At 43.6% G+C, this 24586-nt stretch overlaps 1 protein-coding gene across 6 annotated transcripts in view; it reads right to left on the reverse strand.

Moving 5' to 3' along the window:
• ADGRB3 (adhesion G protein-coupled receptor B3) overlaps nucleotides 1–24586 on the reverse strand; it is a 628454-nt gene that overhangs the window by 130686 nt on the left and 473182 nt on the right. For all 6 annotated transcript variants that reach the window (XM_077307622.1, XM_077307613.1, XM_077307604.1 and 3 more), the window contains 3 exons: nucleotides 14562–14688; nucleotides 13044–13147; nucleotides 9340–9442 (listed from right to left, as the gene is read on the reverse strand). In XM_077307622.1, coding sequence (XP_077163737.1) covers nucleotides 9340–9442; nucleotides 13044–13147; nucleotides 14562–14688 — 334 coding nt within the window. The remainder of the gene's footprint in view (nucleotides 1–9339; nucleotides 9443–13043; nucleotides 13148–14561; nucleotides 14689–24586) is intronic.

Genomic DNA, 24586 nt, shown 5'->3' on the forward strand with positions numbered 1-24586 from the left:
GGCAGCAGCAGTGGCGGCGAGGCCTCACGGGGAAGCATGGGGGGAGGAGGCAGTGGCAGTGGTGGCAGTGGCAGCAGCGGCAAGGCCTCATGGGGAAGCATGTGTGCATGTGTGTGTGTATGGGGGGGGTAGGCAGCAGCAGTGGCTAAGCTTCAGAAATGTTCCTGGAGGAAGAGGCCAAGGCAAGTAAGGGAAGGCTCAGTGGCAGGTGCATGGACCAGCGGGATGGGGTGGGGTAGGTGTGAGCAGAGGAGCGGAAGGGATGGGGGTTTGGCAACTTGGGTGGTGAGATGAAACGGCGGCAGTAGTAACCAAGATATGGTTTCCCCCTCCATATGTTCCTACCCCTGGTTGCTGCCTGCTTGCTTACCCTTGGGACGCGTGATAGAGGGTGGTAAATCCACTTTCCTGGATTTACCACATCACACTTTAAAAATGGCCACATCTCAAAACATCCTCCGAATGTTGTCAACGTCATTTGGACGGAGCTCAATAAGCTGACAACATTAGGGGGCTGTGATGGGAAAAATTGCTTGTGCAGAAAGTGCACCAAAGCAAAGCAGTACAAGGATCTAGTAATAGTCCAAGCAAGAACAAAACCCCGTGTGTGACCTGCTAGATTCGAGTCCAGTAGTACCGCACAGATCAACAAGTTTTTGGGAGTACAGGCTGGGAACGTGTCAATACAGACTGGGATCCCCATACTTATGTGAGCCTGTGGACAGTATTATACTATTAATATATATAAGGACTTGTCACTAATGAAAGAACTGAAAACGGAGATTACCTGGATTCCGTTTTGACAGAAGTCCTAAAGAATAAAGAAACAAGGAAAACCACAAAAATAGGACATTTTTCTTTATTTATCACATTGCCAGCGGATAGGTTTGTTTCTCTCTGTTTGGTTCAGTGAGGCAGAGGACAGGGCATGATACAGTCGGAGAGTATAATGAACATAAAAATGTAAGAACCCTGCTGGAAGAGACACGTGGCCCATCTAGTCCAGCGTCATGCATCACAGGTAGAATCTGCACCAGCGGTGCTACTCCAGGCTGCCACTGGTGCATTTGTCCCAAAGGGGACACATTTCAGTCAGACACCGGATGTCCCGCTGAAATGTGTCCCACCAGGAAACACAGTGGCGGCAGGAAGGTTCTTCCATGCAAGGGAGTGACTGGGAGTGTTTTATGTTTCTGGAACATAGGATTGCAAAATAAACAAAAAAATTCCCTGTGGCATCATGAAGCACCACAAAGCTATCCAAGGCATTTTTTGTCCCCTGCAGGCGTCCATTGGGTGGGGAGGAGCTGGGCCTGGAAGGGCTTGCCATGGGACAGATCCTGTTGGTTCCCACAGTGCTGAAGAATCCACATTCCCTTAGTCCAGGGCTTCTGGGGCCTGATCCGCACTAGCCCTGGGAGGGCAGTGGCCTGGCATCATCATCACATGGACACAGGGATTAGCCCCGAGTCCATATGGATGCCATCCTGGTCTTTACCGCCCATGCGGAATCGGCCACAGTGATCAATCAGTTACTTTTAAGGGCGAACAGCAAGGCACAGAGGCTAATGTTGCCTCCTGACATGGCCATTCAGTGTCACCATGGCCAGTAGCCACTATCTTCCATTATGCCCATTTAAATCCCCTTTAATTATTGCACAATAGAGATGCCATGGACCCTTGACCTTCTGTTAACTGTCACTGGGAGGCAGCAGAATCAGCTGGCAGGTGGATAGCATCATAACAGGTACTTTCCATGCCAGTCCTTCATCCACTGCTTCCCACTGATGGGTGCTAGGAAGGAAATGGGACTTCCTTCTTCCTTGGTCACTGCAAGGATCATTTACTTCCCTTCGTCCTAAAAAACTGGCTGTTGCTGGGTGGACCATGATCTGATCTATAAGTATTCACTATAAGTTTATTCAGGGGGAAAAAACCCCACAGAGACCATACAATTATTTAGTGTTCATGTCATTGCTTGTTATTTGATAAGAAACTAATTTCAGCAATTATCTGTGTTGCACAAAATGGTACCTTCTTGTTAAATTGACTTTGTTTTGACAAGAACCATGATTTGATACATACTTGGGCAGTCTTAGTGTGATCCTAAATCCAGTATAATTCTTTAGATTTAAGCCAGTTTAGCTCCCCATAAGGCAACTGATGCAGCATTAGACACTGAATATATTTCTTATCAGATTAATGGATGAAATATGTGCTCAGTTTCTCCTGCAAGCCCAGTTGTGTTGATTCAAGATGGAGATATACTCTTACAGCTTTACTAATTGCCACCTGCCTTAGCTTTGATTTCTGGGTCCAGTGTGTTCGCTCAGGCCGATTCTGCACAGGTGGAAAAGGCCAGGGTGGTATCAGTATGGACGCAGGGCTACATGATGTCCACAGGATGTCACCACAAGGCTGCCGCCCTCCTTGGCCTTGTGCAGATTGGGCCCCAGAAGACCCATGCTATGGTAATGAGGATTCTTTTGTGTTCCCTTTTGGTGCTGTGGGGGCCAATGGGCCCTTTCCCGTGGCAGGCCCATCTGGACGAGAAGAGCCAGGCCTGGAAGGCCCACCTCCTCTCTGCCCTACTGAGGCCTACAGGGAGGTAAGAACTGCCCTGGACAGCTTCACAGTGCTTCACTGCCTATAGGACAGACCAGGGCTTGTTTGTTTTTTTGCATTCCACCTTCCAGCAAAATTAAAAAACCCAGTCGCCACCTCCTTGTGGTGTAGCCTTCCTGCCGCCACTGTGTTTCCCAGGGGGACACATTTCAGTCAGACACTGGGTGTCTTGTTGAAATGTGTCCCCTGCAGAAAACATTTCAGCAGTGAAGAAGATCTGGCACAGAAATGTGTCCCCATGAGGACACAGAAAGCTGCGGAGCATGCTATTCCACAGCAATGCACTGCTGGCATCCCAGAGTGGTGCCGCTGGTGATGAAGTGGCCTCAGAGAATAAACCACCCATTCCAGGATTTCGAGTCTTTCTCTCTACAGCCAAGGATGGTAATATTTGAATTCCTGAACCATTTGGTAGAGTTGTTGGCTGATATTACTTTTGAGATTCCTAGGGTTATCAGTTGAAACTACTTGTGTTTGAATTCCTCAGCATACTGCTTGTGGCCAGACTCACATGTTCTGAAAACACTGTCTTTGGGGAAGGGACATGGCTCAGTGAGAGAGCATCTGCTTGTCGCACACAAGGTTCCAGGTTCAGTCCCCAGCATCTCCAGGTAAAAAGGTCTGGTGGTAGGTGATGTGACAGACCCTCATCGGGCACCCTGGGGAACCGCTGCCAGTTATAGTAAATAGTGTCCAGTGTTCTCATTCAGTATAAGGCAGCTTCATGTGTTTGTCTTCAGCAAATTTTTCTTTTAAAATAAATACATGAGCAAAAATCTCCACAAGTGTTTCATGCACTGACTTAACTTTCAGCAAACATATCCCACACTGAAAGAGTTGTCAAATTCCTACTTTTGTCCTCCAACAAAATGATCAACAAGCTTGCCAAAAAGACAATCAGGAAGATGTCATTCTGCTGACAACACATCTTTCAACTTAAATCTCCCTATAGCCCAAAACCATTTTTTTTGCACTAGCTATCTTTTAAAAGAGCTAAAAAGCTCGCTGACCTATACTTCTGAAGCTTCCAGCTGAAATACTGATTCACATACCAAGAGGGGGGAAAAAGTCTCCCTGCAAGCACTGGGCACTGGAAATTTTAAAAGGTAGTTCAGCTTTGAAGAATTCAAGGTGATTCCGTAAAGCTCTGTCTATATAAACTTAGGCCTCTGCTTCCTAGGGCACAGGTACATTATGGCCTCCTTTTCACTGATGATGACAAGAGGTAATTTAACAAGCCAAAAATATGGCCTTTTGTAGCTCGTGAAACTTAATGCATGCAGGGAAATTGTATAAAGATAACAGACCCATAGTCATAATAATGAATGAGGACTGATATTTAATATTACCACTCAGTCATCTATCCCACAGCAAGGGCGTCATCGTATTTCCCTGTAGGTCTTCTGAGATAACTACATCCTCTATGGCCACTTTTTGTTAAAGTGCTAGCTGGAAAGAACAACTAATCTAAATGTTCCTCATACATATTAATTACTTTAGTCAACTTGACAACAATGTTTTAAAAATAACCTTGCTGGATGTTTTATTAAATTTAATAATGAAAAGTGGTTAGGCAAAGTATTAGTCTGTTGCTTCAAGGTACACAGAATACTCATGGGAATGGGGGATGGGATGTCCTTGGGTTTGGAAAGGATGCTTTTTCTGGGAGTGGGAATCTGCATGATCATAAGACTAAAAAAAGATGTAGAATTAAGAGATCACACCATATTTCAAATGTCTGACTGAGTCACCTTTCTTGAATACGTCTGGATAAAGGTGTTCACCAGATGAACTAAAAAAAAAAATCAAGTGCAGACTCTGCAGCAATTCCTGTGATCACAGACAGCAGTACTATGGCCCCAGTAATGGAAAATACTACAGATTTTATATCTATGATTGCTGGAACAATTGCTATGTTTCAAGATGTAATTCTATGCCCAAGACCACTCACAGAGACAGAAAAACTGCTGTTATGAATTTACTTCAAGGGAGTGTTTTAAATAAAGGAGGTTATTATAAGGTTATCAGTGAGACAGGATGTTCATACTGCTGCCATTGTGAATGGTGGAAGTCTCTCTCACCCTCCATCTATGGAAGCAGACAAAACATTGAACATACAACAAAGCCAGGAGTCATGGACCCTGATTTAGGTGCAGCCGTCACACCATCCATGATAAGCATCCTCCTTAATGTGGCATCAAAAGGAGCCCAAATACTTGCTACAGGAGGAGATTGCTACATAAGTGGTTCTACTGCATTCAAGGCTTTGGAATACCAAGGCCATTATATAAGAAAAGAATCCTTTCTTGTATCCTTATTCTCCCCTCCTTTAAACTGGGTTGATAAGTTTGGGGGAGGATGAAAGAGGTGCCATAAATAATGTTACTGTTCCTTATTTTCTCCTTACCAGTTTAGTATCCTGCCACCTAAGAGCTCAGCCTTGGGGCAGCATACATGAGGCTTATCAGTTTGGTGTAGTGGTTAGGAGTGCGGACTTGTAATCTGGCATGCCAGGTTCGATTCTGCGCTCCCCCACATGCAACCAGCTGGGTGACCTTGGGCTCGCCACGGCACTGATAAAACTGTTCTGACCGGGCAGTGATATCAGTGCTCTCTCAGCCTCACCCACCCCACAGGGTGTCTGTTGTGGGGGGAGGAATGGGAAGGCGACTGTAAGCCGCTTTGAGCCTCCTTCGGGTAGGGAAAAGCGGCATATAAGAACCAACTCTTCTTCTTCTTCTTCTTCTTAGCTGCACAACAGTTATTTTCTGCAGGTGGTTGAGAGGCAATAGCTTGCCCTAGGCCATAGGGGAATTCCCCCATGACAGAGTAGAGATTTTATTTTGTTTTATTTATCTTGCACTTAAACCCAACACTTGTGATGCACTGTGCCTCAATGGCTGCCGTCCCAAGAACACGTTCCTTGGAGTGAGCCCCTTTGAATAAAATGGGACTGACTATTGAATCAACCTGCTTTTCATTGCTAACAGTGCAGATTTTAAGCACATTTCCTTCTAGGCCTATTGAACATAATGAGCTTGGATGAGTATGGCTTTGCTCAAAGCCCACTGGCCTTAATGGACATAGATGCAGAACTCTCATTGGGGTTGTACTGTAACTGTCTAGCAGGAAGTTGGTTGAGAATACTAAACTCCATAAATCTGTACAGGAATCTTGTTCCTTTCATTTGCACTAACCCCCTCCGCCTTTCTGTCTGCCTCCCTCCTTCCCTCCCTGTCTCCCTGTCTCTCCATATATATATGTGCCCCCCCTCTCTTTCTGTATACACATGGAGATATCTACAGGGGAGAGAGAGAGAGAGAGAGAGAGAGAGAGAGAGAGAGAGAAGACCACACAGGAAAAATATGAGCCTAGATCCAGCTTTAATAGTACACTTTGAATCAGCAGCCTGCAGTATAAACACATTCAGCTTGTTTTTCCCATTTCCAAAGCAAAGAAAGCATTAATGACACCAGTTATTTCACTGAGTTCTTTGAATAGTTTAATTTTCATTTGAAAGGAATTGCAGTAACAACAATCCTGCATCAAAGTTTAATCACAAGGCTTTCCTGAATTGTGGCCATACAATCTGGCAAAAAATTGATGAGTCTGCACGAAGGACAAGGCTTGGAGGCTGGTATCAGTATATGTGAGTTATGCAGTAAACAAAAATGTTAAAATCAAATTTTGCTGGTAATTAACGGGGACATATTTTGGCATAGAGCATCTAACTCTGTCCTTCATCCACAGAAGATACTTTCGCGGTAACTTGTTAAGGGTGACATACAGACTGAGAAGCTGTAGATAGGAAATGCCTTTTGTAAACTCAAGACTGCATTATCAGACAATGTTATGGCTTGGTTTGGTTTAATTGCTGTTTTGGATGTAGGGGAGCTGGGGAATACATCATACTTAAGATACTCAACTGTCAAAAAGCAGGATATTAAACCTCAAAATAACTTTGTAGAGCTGAAATAATGAACAATTACTCACTGATAGCAGATACTTTTGATAAAGCTGATGCTGATCTAAAGCAGTAATTCCCAGGCCTTTGTGCTATCTCAAAATGTTTTACACTTGTTTTGTGCTAAATATAATGTCAAATTTATTTATTCTGTTTAAGAGGCAGAGTGTGTATGTGTCACATCATCACACACATAACAGCAGTACGTTGTCACACCAAAAAGTTTGGGAATTCCTGATTTAAATGACGGAGGAGCACTGGTCCCCTTTTACAAGCATGGGAACTGATTTCCCCAGGGACTACTTTCTCTGACACCTCCTGGCAGGCCGACAGTTAAGCTAGGAAGGCCCACAGGAGATAAGACTCTGCTGATGCATTTGGAAATACCTTCACGTATATTCCTGCCAGTGTGAGACTACGACTGGGGGAAACGACTACCAAGTGTGATGGGGGCCTGTATGGAATGCTTTGCTTTTCAGATCTTTATGAACACCACGTCAACCATTGCTTGCCTGAATTGTTTTAATGATATTCATAGCCATGTGACCACAGCACCTCAGGTGAAAGAATATTTGGCTCTTAAGAGGAATGACAAGAAGAGACCACCAACCAAATGCCACTTGAACTCAATAGAAAAAACTGTGGGAAGGCAGGAACAAAATGTTGTTTTAAAGTCAGTGATAAAAGTTCCACTGGCAACACCTTTTCTGAGTGTCCTTTTAGAAGAACAGGGACTATTTGCCAGTTGGGAAGGGAGGCTGCTGCTGCTGAGCCTGACCTCATTTGGTATAGATCATGAACTGATGCACATCTGTCAGCTCTGAATATATTATCTGGATCCTGGGGCTTTCAGGCCCATCTGTAAATTTTACCTAATAGCAACAGGGACTAGGACAGCCTTTCTAAACTTTTTTACTGTTGAGAAACCCCTGAAACATTCTTCTGGCTTCAAGAGGCCCTAGAAGTGGTGTGATTGTGTAGAATATGGGTGAGAAACATAGCTGTGTCCCCACCCACCTGTGTACACACCCACCTGGGGCCCCTCCCTTTCCCATCAAGTCCAGGCATTGACCATTTGGAGCGGAGGCTTAACATGACCATATATGGATATATCAGCCAATAAACATTTGACATTTAAAAAAAATGTAAATTTATTAACTCCCACCCATTCAGAAAACCCTTCCAGGGCCTTCATGGAACACCAGGGTTTCACAACCTTGATTGAGAAAGCCTGGGCCAGGATCTGATCAGTGGGTACAATCCCACTCTGACCCTACATGCATCGGCTATCCCATATTGTGTCTTTTGAAGAGTCCTTTCATGTATTATGTCAAAGCAAAATTTAGAAAGCATTATAGGTAAAGAGGAAAATACAAAATCACTAAATCCCTAAAAGAGGACCAACAAAGAATATAGCAATTGTTGGTGTCATGCTTGCACCTATCTGTCAACAGCCTTCTAGTGAAGATTCAATTACTGAGACAAAAGCTTTTCAGCTTCTATGAACCAGTAACAAAATTCCAAACATTTTCCATTGGTTATCCACTGCAACACAAGACCTAGCTGTATGAGCAGCACTGCAAAGAGAAAAGTATTGATGTGCTGTTCTAAGTATATGAACCAACCCTTAAGGACCAGACCACAAATATGATTATGGACTTTAGTATGTCTCTCTTTCTCTCTTAACAATTGCAAATATTGATATGATCAGAAAACCACAGAACATTCAGACTGTAGATGACAGTATTCACATACTAAACCCAGATCCAAGGAAAACACTTTTTTTTTGTTTCACAAACCATGTAGGCCAGGGGTAGTCAAACTGCGGCCCTCCAGATGTCCATCGACAACAATTCCCATGAGCCCCTGCCAGCATTTGCAAATTCTGGCAGGGGCTCATGGGAAATGTTGTCCACGGACATCTGGAGGGCCACAGTTTGACTACCCCTGGTTTAGGCCAATGTATGCCAGTATTTTGCATCGGATGGTTATCCCAAATATCTAGCCACATGTAACACAATCGTGTAAAGCTCTCAGACAGAATTGGATCTCAGGCTGATTCACCATCTAGTCCCAAGGAACTTGGATTTAGAGTAATTTGTACTGCAGCCCCAAATCAATACACAAACATATGTCCCAGTGATTTCAACACAACCCTTGGTACACTGGTTTTAAATTAGAATGTTAGTCTTACTGACTAACCACATGTATTGAGTTTAACTGAATAGGGTTTGTTACATCTGGTGGTCATGTCCCATTTAACAGAAAATGCCCTAATTTTGCAGAAGTTCAGTATATACCACTTTGAATGAAAGCAACATACATTCCAAAACCTGGACTGTGCAATATATGCACAGGACACACCAATTATCACCATTGTCATAGCCCATAGCATTCCACTTAGCCTTTGTAGCACTTGTAGCATGACCTTGTTCAGAGCCTCCCTGCCAAATACTTGCCTACTGAATCTTTGAATTGTTTTAACTTTGAATTCAGCACAACTCTACTATGTAAAACCTCTAATTAGCCAGAGGGAGAAATACCACAAGGGACGAGGTAGGGAAATTATTAAAATATATGTTGAAACACTCTTTTAGCTTTTTAGTATTTTATCTGGGGGAAAAAAACAATCCAATTCTGCAAAGTAATCCCTGTATTCCGGTATATTCAGCTACACAAAAACACATTGCTATTAAAATATAAAGGCAAAAACACATTGCTATTAAAATATAAAGGCAGTTCAGTCATACCTTATTATGTGTCTGTGTTTGTCCAACCAATATAAGGATATTTGATGAGATAATAGATAGGCAGAAATTAATGAGAATTATTGACCTCTCAGATCTGATGTACCTGTCCAAGTAAGCAAATACAAGACATTTTCTAAATGCTTTGCATACCAACATTGTACATTCCTATTACAAGCGTTCATTAACACAGCCAAGTCTTTAGGTTCCCGATGATATCTGACTAGAGATAAAACCCTTTTTTCACTTAAGTGAAAGGCTTGTACTTTCAAAGCACATGTACTCCCCTGTACAATGATTAAGAGCATGACATAAGAAAAAGAATTGAGACAGGTGCTCCATTATGGTGAGGAGTAAGTGATTGTAGTCTGCAGCCCTCCACACTTGCAACCCAACAGAAGCCTGCATAATTTAGCCCAATATGAATGGCTGCAACCTGCTGGGAACTGATTTGGTAGAACCTCTCCTGACTAACTGCTAAGCTCCCACTCATCTGCTTCCCCAAGAGGGGCTTCAAGGGTCATGCCTATCGTATCACAGGAGTATTGGAGCATGTGGACAAAACAGCGAGAACCAACATTGGTAAGTTTATATGGCAGCAGAGTCTCCAAATTTAAACACTGATTAGGTGAAGTTTAATGTACCAATTAATCACAACTGTAGATTGTGTTTACTAATTATTCTGTGTGCTGAAGAAATAATATATTCTGTTTCATTACCAAGCAGCTGAGTTTTGAATACATTTAAATTGTAACCAAAAGAATTGTGCAAACAACACCAACTTTGGTTTCTAATCCGCGTGAAAAATTAAATTTGGAAACTAACTTTAGGACAAATGACAAATATTGGAAAGAATTCTTTTTGTTGAATTTTTAGAGATATTGCTTACTAACTGAAAATTCTGATAGCTAGCTTTGGCTAACTGAAGACTCTGAAACCAAAGTTTTAGACTGGTTTCTTGCACGTTGCTTCAGAGATTCTGTCTAGGCCAACAAGGCATAAGTTTTCTCTATTGGCTGTCTTTAAACCACTTGTCCCAAAATCATCCCATAAATTCATACCTGCAGTAGTATATAGTAAAATGACATATTAGGAAAATGGAGGGCTCCTTTCTGGGGTACTGTGCTTTGGACAAGAAATAGCCTGTAACCTTTTCAGTCTGTTATCGCTGATTGTTCCATAAGAGATTAAAGGGTTGGCAAAAGAGAATCCATAATTGATATTATGGTCAATATTCCTTTTGCTAATATATTTACATGGTTTAAAATATGTTAAGATTTTTGACCAGATTCAAGTGGGTAGCTGTGTTGCTCTGAAGCAGCTGAACGAATTTAGAGTCCAGGCATTGTAACTGAGGAAGTGTGCATGCACACAAAAGCTTACACCTTGAATAAAATTTTGTTGGTCTTAAAGGTGCCACTGGACTCTAAATATGTTCTGTTATTTTTTGACCTGGTCAGGCTTTCCAGCGGCCTTCTGTACTTTAAGCTATTCATGTAATGGGAGGCCTTGCACTCATAGAAGACTCTTCTATTGTGGAAGGGCTACTCCTGCTCATGAGATGAATCTTCCAGTGGAGGAGTCTCCCACTAATGAATTTCCATCAGCAGAAGCACAGTATTGGAATTGACCCAGTATAAATATATCATATCAAATAAGCTAAAATGATTCCTACGCACGTTAGCGCCAGTGCCAAGGGTATACAAACTGCCCAGGCACTAAGCTTCCATTGACTATTATCTAATTCATGTTGGTAAAAGTCTTGTTTCCCATTCTTGCATCATATAACCATAAACTCTGAACAATCTCAGTTATGAAATGAGAAAGTTTTTATTTTTATTTTTAATGAAGCCTGTGGGCAAAAAGAGGTTTCCATGCTTTTGGAAACTGCCAAGAGGATCCTTTTTATTGCTTTGTGAGGGTATAATGAACATGTGACCAATTCAAACAAAACATATAAAATATACATCTTTTCCTACGAAAAACAGTACACATTGAATAAAGGCATGTTTTACTTTCTATACTCCGCGAGGAGTAATTTCCCAGGAAGAGGAAAGCAAATCAATCTGTCACAGAAAACCTTTACTGACACTTCATCTGTCCTTGCAAAAGCAAAATGTAGCCTTGAGAGCTCCCTACTTTAAGTTATTAGCCTGCTCTACAATCCAGTTGAATTCAAGGATTCGAGCCAATATAGACTGATGGACAGCAGGGCAAGTATTTCTTTTTGCCCAGGACTGGATCAACCAGAAAGATGTCAGGCTTTCCAGTGGCCTTCCATACACTAAACCAGGGAAGGCCAATGGTTAGTCTGTGGACATGTGCTTCTGCACTTTATATCAAACTGTTGTAGAAGCTTGTTTTACTCATCAACAACAATTATCAACGTGAAAAATATTCTATCCTTCAAGGTTACAGGTGGCAGGTTGGGTTTGGGTTGGCCTTGTTTTGCCTGAGTACATTTACACTAGAACTTCAAACCCCTTACTGTTAGAAGCTTTTGCTATTTTAACCCCTATGAAGGGGGTGAGCTTGTGCAAGCACAATACTTCCATCTCCCGGAGCCATTATTTGGAGCTAGAAGCACAGTAATTGTCCCTGTATTAAAGAAATCTCACTGTCGATATGGATTTATTCCTGATAGTCTAATAATCAACATCTCAGCCGATTTCTTTGTTACAATTCAACCACAAGTATTTACAGTACACATTTTTCCCTTCTGATTTTTTTAAAATTTCAAGGTGTCCAGTTTGTTCTTATGCCAGGGAAAGGGCCTGTTGTAAATGTAACTTGGTCATTTCCCCATTAACTGGTTTATTCACTTTTCCCTTTCTAACAAGGACGAGTTGATCTCATGCTGAATGGAATCCCCCCTCCAAGCTTTTATTCACAAATGTGATCTACAGACCACTTCACACAATCTACCTTGTTTTCATGTGGTAATCCTCAAGAATCTATCAACATATAGAGTTTCTTGTAGAAACAAGAGCCCCACAAACATGGCTGCCATGTAGAATTTGCCATGAGGAAATCCTACTTCCTTCAACACATTCTTGATGTAAATGCATCCTGAGGACACCCAAGGACCATTGTATAAGGCCACATAGAACACGTGAGGTGGCCCTATAAGAAAACTGTTACTGTGAGGACCTTCTGGGGTCAGCATTTGATTATGTCATTGAATGGAAGGAAAACTGGAAGCAAATGGAGGGATTGGAGCAGCTGTCATTCAGTGCTTCCTTAGAGATAAATCTCTTATTAGAGATATGATTACCATAATGAAGAGAGTCATTCCAAACCAAACTCCCACACACGCTCTAATACATATGAAATTCTTAGGCATGTGAGCTTTCTAATCTGAAGAGTTCCACATATCCCTCTCCACTGAAATTTATGGAGGAATCCTTGAAGATGACGGAGCTCTGAATGTGTGTGTTGAGGTTTTAACTCTCACAATAACTGATAGGGCAAAATCATAGATCATGCACACTGAAGAATGATGAGCAAAACAAGACTTTTGATCAATAGTAAGCCAGGATCAAGTAGAAAACTTTCCATCCTAATCAGGTTTATTTATAACTTCTAAGAAATTGTTAACAACACCTCCATCAGATCATTTTAAATGATAAAGATAGTAAAGTTTCTTCAATATCCCTTGAATTCTGTATAATACTACATTGCTACATAACCACATATCAACTACATACCTCCATAGTGCTGCATAGACAACTGCTAAGGTAACCAAAGCCAAGCATGAAAGGCCACTGCCTACTATTAGAGTAACTGAGGGTGTGCCAGATGATTCCATGATCTGTGGGTCATAATAAAGATTTATCAGATAAAAATAATGTTCCAGTTGCTAAAGAATGAAACCAAAACAGCAGAGGTGCACATCTGACTTGGAAACAAGCCATCATTTCAAAGATACAGCTAATGTAGCCTACCACTTTCAACTTGAGCCTCAGTTCAAGGTGCTCATGCCTCTGAGGCCTAGGTACCCACAGCAAACCAAGTTAGTGCCCTGCGATCTTTTGAGTTTCATTATTTTACTCCATCAACAAACAAACAAAAAGGAAAACAGGGAAGTTGTCCATCTAGTGAGAGACTGTAACATTTACTAACTTACAAATACTCCCAGTATTTTAAAATATAATATAAAACATTTCCCCCCCCCTGACAGAGAGCAGTATAACTTGGTTCATTCTCACAAAATAGGTGGTACCCAGATTTTTTAAATCCATAACCAAACCCCAGGATCAAACTTTTTGACTTTACAATAAGTTGGCCTTCAAGCCAGTATTCTTGTTTCTCGTGTTTCTGAACAGATACAAGAAACATTAATTTCAGAACAAACTGTATAGAGGATTTGAAAGATCTGGACATTTAAAAATATAGAAGTTCTAAGGATCAATATTTATAAGAGATGAAAATTAAATGACCTTGAGGCTCAGACACAAGCCCTCTTGCCAGGCTTTTGGTGGTAAAATATACATGGAATTTGCTAATGCTAATGAAACAATTAGACTTAGAAGTTTGCAACAATTTCTGTAGGACATCATTTGATTTAGAACTATGCTACAGAAAAGCTTCACAGCTCCACTTTAAATTATATTTTATCAAGACATGATTTGTCATCTAGGCATATATCTTACCCTGTTTTTCATATTTATTGCAGCCAAACCCTTCTTATGTACTACTAAAAGAATCTCTGGCAGTACACTTAAAATACTTTCAAATCCCAATCTATATATACTTTCCATTTTGTTTCTCTTACAAGCTGTCAATAAACAGCACAGAGTCCCTGAACTGAAAATGCTCAATGCAGACTGCAATCTGTTTAACTAGAGTAGCTAGGTTTCTCATTCTACTAGCAACAATGAAAAACCTTGCACATTCCCCTTAAAAAGGGGGAGGGGTACTAAAGGAATAATGATTAAGTAGGAAATTCTTTCCACATATTACAATTAATAAGTTTTCTTTGTGAAAACAGGAGCTTGATAGACCTTGGAACTAAATATATATTTTAAAATCTGTAATTCATCCCCATGAGCTTTGAGCCACTGACAGAGATAATCAAATAGCCAGTCTTTTCTCAACCTGCAAGGTTTAAACATTTCCTTCCTCAAGGCATACATCTGAAATATTTCTGGGGTTAATGATGGACACATAAAATTTTTCCAAGCCTTTGCATTAAACTCAGATCCACCCCCCCCCCCATTACTTACTATTTCTCTAGGTTGCTGAGCCAAAATGGCGAAGGTAGAGAGACGATCACATAAGCATTTTGTATGGGATGCATCGGTAAGCACAGTTTTACATCCCTGGGTGGACCAGGTTCCCAAAGAGTCGTTCCTGCAAGAGGAGAGAGAGAAAGAGAGAGAGAGAGAACGGGAAAGAGAGAGAGAGAAAGGGAGGGAGGAAGAGAGGCAGGGAGATGGGGGGGGGGAGAGAAAGAGAGCCAGAGAGACAAGAGAGAAAGAGAAAATCGGGATAATTACAGCTGACGGTCAATTCCGTGAAGAGAAAATGCAGTTTAATTGAGAGCAGAGTCTAGTGTGGTTCCCGGACAGAAGAGATCTACTTGTTGTTGAATAGGACTTAATTTAGATGCATCTCCAGCTGTACAGTAATGCAGCGGGGGAGGGGGGGGGGAGAGACGAGGAGGGAGGGTGGGAGGGAGAGGGAGGGAGGGGGGAAGGCAGCTCTGCTGCGCGGTGAGCTGTCCAGAACTCTTGGTGCTGAAACCGCGACCAGCTCTGCAAGAAGCTCCCCGCGAGCGACACGAACGGAAGCCTCGAGCGCTGCCCGCCGCTCGCGAACTGCTCGGATCGCCGCGAAAACTAATCGCAGGGGGAATAAAACAAAAGAGCCTTGTGGCTCCCCCGCGCCCCCCCCCGCCCCGCTTTCAAAGCAGCTCTGCTTGGGTCTCGCCCCACGTTTTGCGAGGCTGTTACCTCTCGCTGTGTCTCTCGCTAGGAGTGTGTGTGTGTGTGTGTGTGTTTAATTTAAATGCAGATGGCTTTGTCTGATCAAGCCTGGTTAGATTGGCCGACTCTCCCCCGCCCCGCCCCCCCCGGATCTGCTGCCTATTTTTATGATTGTTGTTGCCGGAGATATTTTGTCCCTCTTGTTGGTTTTAATGTTCAGCCCTGCGGATTTCACCCTGGAAACGGACAGCCGCCGGTGAGACCTACTCCCGCGCTCGCTCTCTCGCTCTCTCGCTCTCCCCGCTCGGCTCCGGCGGAGAGGTGGATTTCAGCACGGCACTACATCGCCAAAGGGACACGAGTTCGTCCTCCAGACATCACTCGGTCCGGCTCGCCCGGTCTTCCTCCCTCCCTCCCCTTCATTTTGGTGGTGGGGAAAGAGGTGTGGGGGTGTGTGTGTTGGGGGGGGGGAACGTTCGCCGGGGCTTTTCCATCGCCGGCCCTTCCGTGAAAGTGCCCGGTTGGATTAGCCACTGGAAAGTACAAACGCTCCTTCTCCAGTTCTCCCCGGCAGAACAATAAAATGGTCTCAACCCACCTTTCCCTTGTGCGGAGAAAAGGAGCAAAGGGGAGGGGGGAGGGAAAAACCTTTCGTTTCCTTTGAGCCGAGGGGGGGAGGGTGGCTGGTGCGGAGGGGGTTCAAAGGAGAATCGCTCGTTTCACCTAAATCAAGATCGTTTTCACATATTTTGTGTTTCGAGTACTAGAATCAGATCTTTTATCTCTCCCCCCCCCCAGGCGTTGCACAGGCCCTCCCTATCTCCCCCCCTCCCCAGCTTCATATTCATGTGTTGCCAAAGAAATCTATGCATCGCGATGGCAGGAACTCTTTCTCCCGCAACGCCACATACTGTCAATTCCACCCTAGGGCACTTTAAAGACTTTAAAGTCAGGGAAATGATATGGGGAAGGGAGGGAGGGGGACAGAGTTTCACCTTCAAACCCTGTAAACTTCCTTTGAGTCAACCACTCGGTTTAGGATTCTTTTAACTGGGTGAAGGGACTTTTCTTCCACTGACCACCCCTGCCTCCAAGGGCAAATTGTGCTGCCCCACCTTGGATGTATCCTGCCTCCCAATGCTCTGTAAGCTCAACACTTGCCATAAGGGAGCTCTCCAAAGCCCTTTCAAAGACAAAACAGAAAGAGTCCTGGGTGAAGAAGCCCCCCCCAAGCTTTGCTATTAAAAGCTCCTTCAAGACAGTGCCCAGGAGAGCCCCAAATCTCTCTCTCTCTCAGACACACACATCCTTTACATAAGGGGGAAAAATCAGAAATGTACCTGCTACTGATTAACCTCACAAATTTATTTGATTAGTTATCCTGAATCTTGTCTTATTGTGACACACTGCTAAAGCCAAATGAAATACATTTATCAGAAGTGATTAAATATTAAAGAGGGGAGCTTAAAGGAAGCTGATGTGGCTTAACACAGAACGCCTCTGTTATGCATTCTGAGACGCACTTAATGCGCTCAGGGCTTGACTGGCCATGGGAATGACTGGGCAGCTGCTGGATGGGTGGGTTGGCTGAAAGCTGTCATTTCCAGGACATAATTAGTGCAGCTGGGATGGATTACATGATTGCTGCCATACAGAAGCACAAGCCTGCCTTCACTCCTCAACCACACCGCAGGCATGCGAGTCCTGGGTGTGCAGTGCATTACAGGCAGCAGGGCAGCAGGAAGCGGGTAATGGAAGCAGGCTGTTTTTGCATCCTACCTGCAAGGAAAATGTAACCTGTACTGCAAACCAGCTTGCAAAACAGTCAGACTTAACTAAGGGAATGCCATTTACCACAACACAAAGACCTCCTTTTGGCACATACAATCTCTCGTGCACACACAGGTTTTTTTGTTTTCTCTGCCTCGGTCATGATGCAGCAGACACCCTTCCTGCCATTCCCCAGAGTTGTGGAGATGGCTTGTCTGATGGCGCAGAGTTGCTTCAGAAAGTGGAAGGCCAAGAAACCAGGCAGCCTGGGTTGAGTTTACCATGCAGCTCTTTGGATAAGGCCCCCTGATTTCAACCAAGTGAAAGCATAATTTATAAGGCATTTTGTGGCTTGGCAAAGTCACACTCTGCGGATGGAAAGGCCATTTGTGTCCAGACCCTGCTCTGGGGTGGGTGGGGGGGGGATCCAAATCTTTGTCTCCTTGACAGTATGAACAAGTATCATGTCACATGGGTTTCCTGGATCTTGAAGTTCTTTCCCATGACAACACTGTAGACCTGAATGAAGGTATGGCATTAGCCCAACCCAAACGTTAGATTTCAGATGGAACATAAAAAAACAACAGCAAGGAAGTGGCTTTACACTGACAACCACATTGCAATGGTAATACATATGAATACATAAGAACTGGGTCCAAACTATCTTAGATAATATGCCCTTGCCACGTGTTATTTAGTTGGTTTGAAGAGGCTACATGTCAGACATGGGCTTGGATCCGAGTCCTTGGAGAGTGGCGGGATAGAAATCTAATGAATGTATGAATGAATGAGTGAATGAGTGAATGAATTTCCTTGCAATTTCTGCTGACAGAAAGGACTTCCATTAGCAGAGACTCAATTCCTTCCCTTTCTGTCCCTACTGCACTGAAGCACTGCTGGGGGAGGGCTGTTGGCAGCAAAAGTAGGCAGTAAGTAAAAAAAAAAATCTCTTTGTAGAAACTCTCCAGTGGATCCAAGCTGTAGATCAGATGCTGCTCTGACCCACAGGATTCACAAATGCAGTGAAATGAAAATTATTTGTATAGCGTTTCCACATCTATTGTCAGTAACAGGCTGGGCAACCCAGTATGAAAGCAAGAAATATTAGACAGTAGCGGGAAGAGGGGAGAGACTGAGAAGCCACTCGACATAGTAGTGGAGGGGCCATCAGCCGCATGGCAAATCTTTCAGCCCTTCATTGCTGCACTTCAATTAGCCACACAGGCTGAAGACAAAGTCCAGGATTCCCAGGTTGTCTTCACAGGGATGCATGCAGCTAAACTGTTAGACAATTTTCCAAACGGCTGCTCCAAAAGTAAAGAAAGAGACTAGACGTGTATCCCCAGTTTAAATGATGCAAATCAGGAGACCTCCCCTCTGCGGGCATGCCCAGGTCTTTTTCTATTGCAACACTGTTAAATGAGCCAATCACATTAGTTTTGCACAAGTGCTGTTATGCACCTAGAACAGATACCGCACGGTGAAAGTCCTATCAAAACAAACAGGGGATGCCCAGCAGCAGCTCTGGGAAGATTGTACTCGCTGTTATTTCCTGACTGGAGAGTCCTAACATGTTCTTGATAAGATCTTATTTATCTTTTAAAAAGGAGCAATGAAAATGATGGTGTTCGGGCCACAGATCCACTCTGCACACAGGCAACGACTGACAACTGGAAGCACCCAGCATAGCAAAGAGCTAAAATATTAAAACAAGAACAGTAACAAACAAACAAACGATGTATACAACCCATCAAGATATCAAGGGAAGTAATTTCTTGGCAAGCTCTCTCTCTACACATTTCCTAGCCCTTCCTCCACTTGCAGCCCTTTGCCACCCTTGAAATCCACTCAGTAACTAAGTACTTTGGAAGAGGCTGTTTTGAGATGGCCATGAGAAGAAACTACTTTACTCTGCTTTAGATGAAAGTCTAGTCTGTGAAATGACGGGCATTGGTGTAGGGATACAGACTAAGCATGCATTGGATAGAGAAGAACTGTGGCCCATCAGAGCCAACATGCAGGTAAATTTCCACCAGGTGCTATTGAAGGCAATGGGGAGCACATCCACCTTTGTGGGTAGACACCAGGCCCACCCCTTTGACTACTGCTACTGTCTACCAAACACACATGACCTCTTTGACCTTGCAGGGTCACAGCCTGACCACATATAGTAGTACTAACTGAAACTCCAGAGGGCGTTGCAGCGCAGCTTCCCCGCTCCCAGAGGGGGCGCCATCTCAGTGACTGTACCACTTCTCTTAATACATGAAACTAAAAGGAGGAGGGACAGAATTAGATATGGGAACTGGGTAGCACCAGTCTCTCATTTAGTTGCTTGGCACCAGGCACCGAGGCCTTAACCTCACACTACAGCTATCTAAGTGGGCCTCAGTTGCACTAAACACCTGCTGTTCCACAGGGATGGGGCTTTTTCTGCTGTTGCTTCAGTTCTGATATATGTGGCTAGTTTCATGATCATGACAAAGGATGCCTTCCAAACGCCCCCTACAGTGTGCCCTTATAGCTGTTTGATGAGAACGTTTCTGTGAAGCACGGTTGCTGAAGTTGCCTTCTCACACTGCTTTGTTCCTGGCTCAAAGGGTCAACAAGTCATTTCACCTTAATCCAACCTTTCTTTAAGGCAGTCTTTAACCCCCTTCTGCTTTTTTCCTTAGGGTGGTAGTGGACAGATGGAAAGGTTAATTTCTGCAAAGGTGTAGCTGTGTGTTCTCTTGTGGCTTGTGCAAGTCTTTCTGCCTTGGGGGAAAAATAACAAAACAACAACAGCAACAACACTTCCTCTTCCCAGGACACTGTCAACTCAGAAGGCCATGAACCCTTCTCTAGGGAGGCCAGTCCCCCCCCCACACACACACACAGGGATGCCTCTCCCAAGCAGGTTGTGTATATGGCTGCATAGCCCTACAACTCCTGTGTGTTTTTCTGTCACATAAGATGATTTAAACATCCATCTAGAGGGATTCTTGGGGCTACACGATTCCTGCAGGGTGCCCCATAGTGCCTCACAGAGCTGGAGTCTTATCTTCTACATCCTGCTGTATGTATGTGTGTGTGTGTGTGTGTGTGATAGGGGACAGTGACGCCATGAAGGGGCGCTGGCATTGCCCTGGATCCTTCCACGAGTGACTTGCTTGGAGAAGTCACGGGCATGTTTTTCTGGGATCCACTGGGGTCGAGGGGCTGCCACGGAATCTGGTGCTGCTCCCCATTCCTCAAAGTGGAACGGCTTTTTCTTTCAGTCCCTCCTGTGGGCGAGCGCTGCATACCAACTAAGCCATGGCAGCATTAGCAAGCTGTTGATGTCAGAGAAGCGTTGAAGGGGTTTGTTAGCGGTTTCTGTGCCTGCCACTTTCAAGACACCTGATTAGTCATCATAATTCTGCTTGGCTTGTTCTCCCAGACTTTCCAAAAAGGTGTCCTCCCACGCTTTCTTGCCTTCTTTGAACTTCCCTGGGCTCTTCTGCTGAGTCACTGGCTCATGTTTACAAATCTGACCTCACACCTCGAGAGCAGCCATTCCTCAGCTGGAAGCATCAGCCTTCACAAGGCAAGCAGAGCGGCTGTCCCAATAGGAATGCCCCTTGCAGACTTACAGGGATCAGCCTACCAGAAGAACCTCTCCTTTCAGGCTCTGCCTTGGATCCTGGAAAATAAGAGCTATTTGGTGCTATTTTTGAAGCAATATAAATAAACAGGGATTTCTCTGGATAGAGTGTACCAAATGAAAATACCCCTTCACTCTCATATCTGGGCTGCTTATTTATTACACATTAATCCTACTTTTTTTCCTATGCAAAGCTCAGAACAGTCTATTTTTCCTCTCTCCTTATTTTGTACTCGCAAAAACCTTGTGAGGTACGTTAGGCTCAAAGGCATTGATAGTGCCTCCACCACACACTGGCCTTTAGAGCTCTGTGGGGATTTGAACCCGTATCTCTGCAGTTCTACTCTGACATGCTGACCAGTACATCATATTGGAATAGCTGGTTGTCTTGTGTCCACTATAGTCTCCAAATACATTTTTTTTAAAGAAGCGCTTCTTGCTGCTAACATTATTTTTGCCAGGCATTGCTATTTCTGTTCCTTCCTGGGATTGTAATTTAGCACATCTACCTGAAGCTCTGACCATGAGGCTGGGAGTTCGATCCCAGCAGCCAGCTCAAGGTTTACAGAGCCTTCCATCCTTCCGAGGTCGGTAAAATCAGTACCTAGCTTGCTGGGGGGTAAACAGTAATGACTGGGGAAGGCACTGGCAAACCACCCCGTATTGAGTCTGCCATGAAAACGCTAGAGGGCGTCACCCCAAGGGTCAGACATGACTCTGTGCTTGTACAGGGGATACCTTTACCTTTACCTTTACCTCTGCAAAGGCAAAAATCACACAATTTTTTGGCCCTTAACTCATACAAATACAGGACTACACTGATGCAACTTCTTTGGCCTGCTGTAATGACTAGACAGTGTCACAGAAATGCATTTTGAAGATGGTGAAACAAGATTTTGCAATACATGTTGACTAAAAGAGTGGCTTCGCAGGTGGATGACGCCCTCAAATCTTTCAGTGTCCTTAAGTTTCAATAATTTAATGATTTATTTATATACCACCTTTTCCCCAACAGGTACCCAAAGTGGCTTACATAACACTCTTCTCCTCAGTTTTTTAAAGCTTCACAACCACCCTGCGAGGTAGGTTAGGCTGAGAGAATGTGACTGGCCCAAGGCCACCCAGCAAGCTTCCATGGCGGAAAGGGGATTCAAACCTTTCCCAGATCCTAGCCTAGTCCCTTCAACTACTACACCATTCTGGCTTACCATGACAATAATCCTCTTAAAGGAGAACCAGGAATCTCAGGAGTTTTCAAACCGGTTTGGTCTTATCAAAATGAATGCACAGTTTCTCCATCTGTTAACTGAGCATATTTCTTTGAAATTACCCTTCCATTTGGAATGTCCTGCGTAGAGTGTCCTTTCTTTGATAACATCTAACCCTTTTCATTGTGTGATGTACTAATGATATCTGTTGAGATATGATTTTCAGCAGTTAATTAATCATTGCTAACTCTGCTTCTGTATGGCTTGTAACAAAGACTGACTGATTTCCATTTGGGCCTTTCCCCAGCCCTGGGTGAACTATATTTTGTCACTTTTGGCTTTAGCTGTGCTCTTGGGCTCCCCACACACCCCATTCCTGCTCTGTTTCACTGAAACTGTTAGCAGTCTGACAGCCTGTCATTCCACTAGTCAGCAACAAAAAATGAGATAAATTAGGGTTAGATGTAATGAGATAAAATAGTTTAGAGGGACAAGGGGCTGGAACCCAACTTTTCCTTCCTTGAGTGGAATGGCAAGGGGATGTGGGTCACTCTCAGCAGTTCCCTAAAGAGCAGTTTTTCACAAAAGGCTATTGTGGGAAGGGGGAAGTGGAGAGGGACATTGACAGTGCACAGTGGCATTGACAGTCCTCAGAGCCCCTCAAATCAGCATGTCCAGAATGGAAGACTGAAAGGCAATGCGCCCAGAACATAAGTTTCTGTGTTGACAACCCCCCCCCCCCCGATCCATAATTTCCTGATTTTTAAAACTATAGTGATTTCTGGAAAAATAAAATAAAATAAATGGATGTCTATGTAAATCAGGAGCCAAACATCTTCCAATGTATTGGCAGGTTATGCTGTAATAAAAATACAATACAACAAAATAAATGCACCAAAATAAACTAATTTAGATTAATGTACTGTAAAGGAACATTTCCAAAAATGTTTCTATCTTTTGTTAATGGGATTACCATATGTAAGAGAACTACACTGGTATCTTTAGATTGATTACCTATAATCCCATGTTGCAATCTTTCCTCTCCAGCTTGTGACCTTCTGGGATGGTTTTTTTTTGTTTGTTTGTTTTAAAGTCATCCTTGGTGACTGGGCACTCCCCTGCCATGAAGCTCCAGTACTGCAATCACCCAGCTCCAACCGTGCATCTTTTACTTTTACATGTTTAAATTTATTTTTTATTTGCCTGCTGGCTTTGCATTGCCTTGATGTGCACAGCCAGCACCTGGAGCAATCATCCAACCCCACTGGGGACATACACTGTCAATTGCAGGGAGACCCGATGCAGTAAAATGTTACCTCTGACCATCTTGGCATAGCAAGAAGCATGACCAGAGAGAGCAGTGCCAGAGCCGACCACCAAATCACGATTAAGCCACACAATATGTAGCTTTGCAGTCACATTTCCCTGACTCTGCTGCATACAGTATTTTGTAGGAACTGTGACATAGTTTCCCCAAACAGGATTTTGAAGTCTTGTTGAAATACATGGTGCAAATGTCATATTAACTGCTATGCTATTTTGTGCAATTAAAATAATTATTACTAAGAATGTGCCAGGGCACTACTGTCAAAACTATTCATGTAGCAATGCACTTATCACATAATGTACACCAATTATCACATTATTCTCCTCTGAGGACGTCTTGCCAATATGAGGAGGGGGGGAGGGAAGAGAAGGATTTGTTTATTACTGAATAGGATTGTTATTCCCTTGCTCACACGGGTGACTCCTGGTTCCAGATACTAATTATCTGAGCAATTGTCCACCAGTGTGCTTACAGCCAGCTCTTCTCTGTGCTAAGGGCTAACTTTAACAATTCAGGACAGCAGGCCCAGCTTTCCGTATTATCTCAGATTGTTATGCAAATTGATGCAGGGAAAGACTGACCACAACCTTAAAACTGCCTCTACACTGAGAGAAACAAAAATGCCACTGCTGGATTTCGCATCGCACACTATTTGGTCAGCTGTTCTCTGTTCCTAGGGAAGAGCTCTCTGGCCCTCTTGAGGGGAAGAACAAAACAAAACACAGGCCTACCTCTTTGTCTTTGGAAAGGGCAGACAAGGTGTTGTGTCTCAGAGCCCTAGTTTCAACTCTTCCCTCAGAAAGGCAACAAGCTCCTTGTTTCCCTTACCAGAAATCAGGCAGCATACTAGAAGGGACATCCCACAGCCTCATTTATTCCACGTCCTGGTAAGCACACAGGTCCTGGCCATAGATAGGATTTTTCAAAGTAACACTAACGTAATGAGCATAGGCTTCTTCCTGAGGGCTCTGACTGAGAACACAGTGAGGTCTGCTTCAACCCACTGAAAGCAACCCGCTGAAAGCCTATCTCTGTGTTGGATTGTGGCTGCTGGATTGATCCCCAAGCCCAACTTTAGAGGAAGATCTGTGTTCATCCTCCGGGGGTCAGCAGGTAAGAAATATCCACTGCTATGTTCCTTGCAAAGGAGAGGAAACCCCCAAGTGGTTCATTTGATTAACATCTTCCTTTTGTTTCACTCAAGTCAAAAAAGTCAGAATATCACAAAAGGACAAGCATGGGAACATCAATGTAAACACTCTGCCTTTCAAATGCGCACCGAGTTATTACCTTTTAGATTAGGATCTGAAGATCAAACCAATCAGATTTGCAATTAGAATATCCTCTCTTGAGTACTGAGGAGGACTGGAGCATTTCAGTAAATGTGACTAAA

The sequence above is a fragment of the Paroedura picta genome, chromosome 1, assembly GCF_049243985.1.
Source record: "Paroedura picta isolate Pp20150507F chromosome 1, Ppicta_v3.0, whole genome shotgun sequence".
Classification (NCBI taxonomy): domain Eukaryota; kingdom Metazoa; phylum Chordata; class Lepidosauria; order Squamata; family Gekkonidae; genus Paroedura; species Paroedura picta.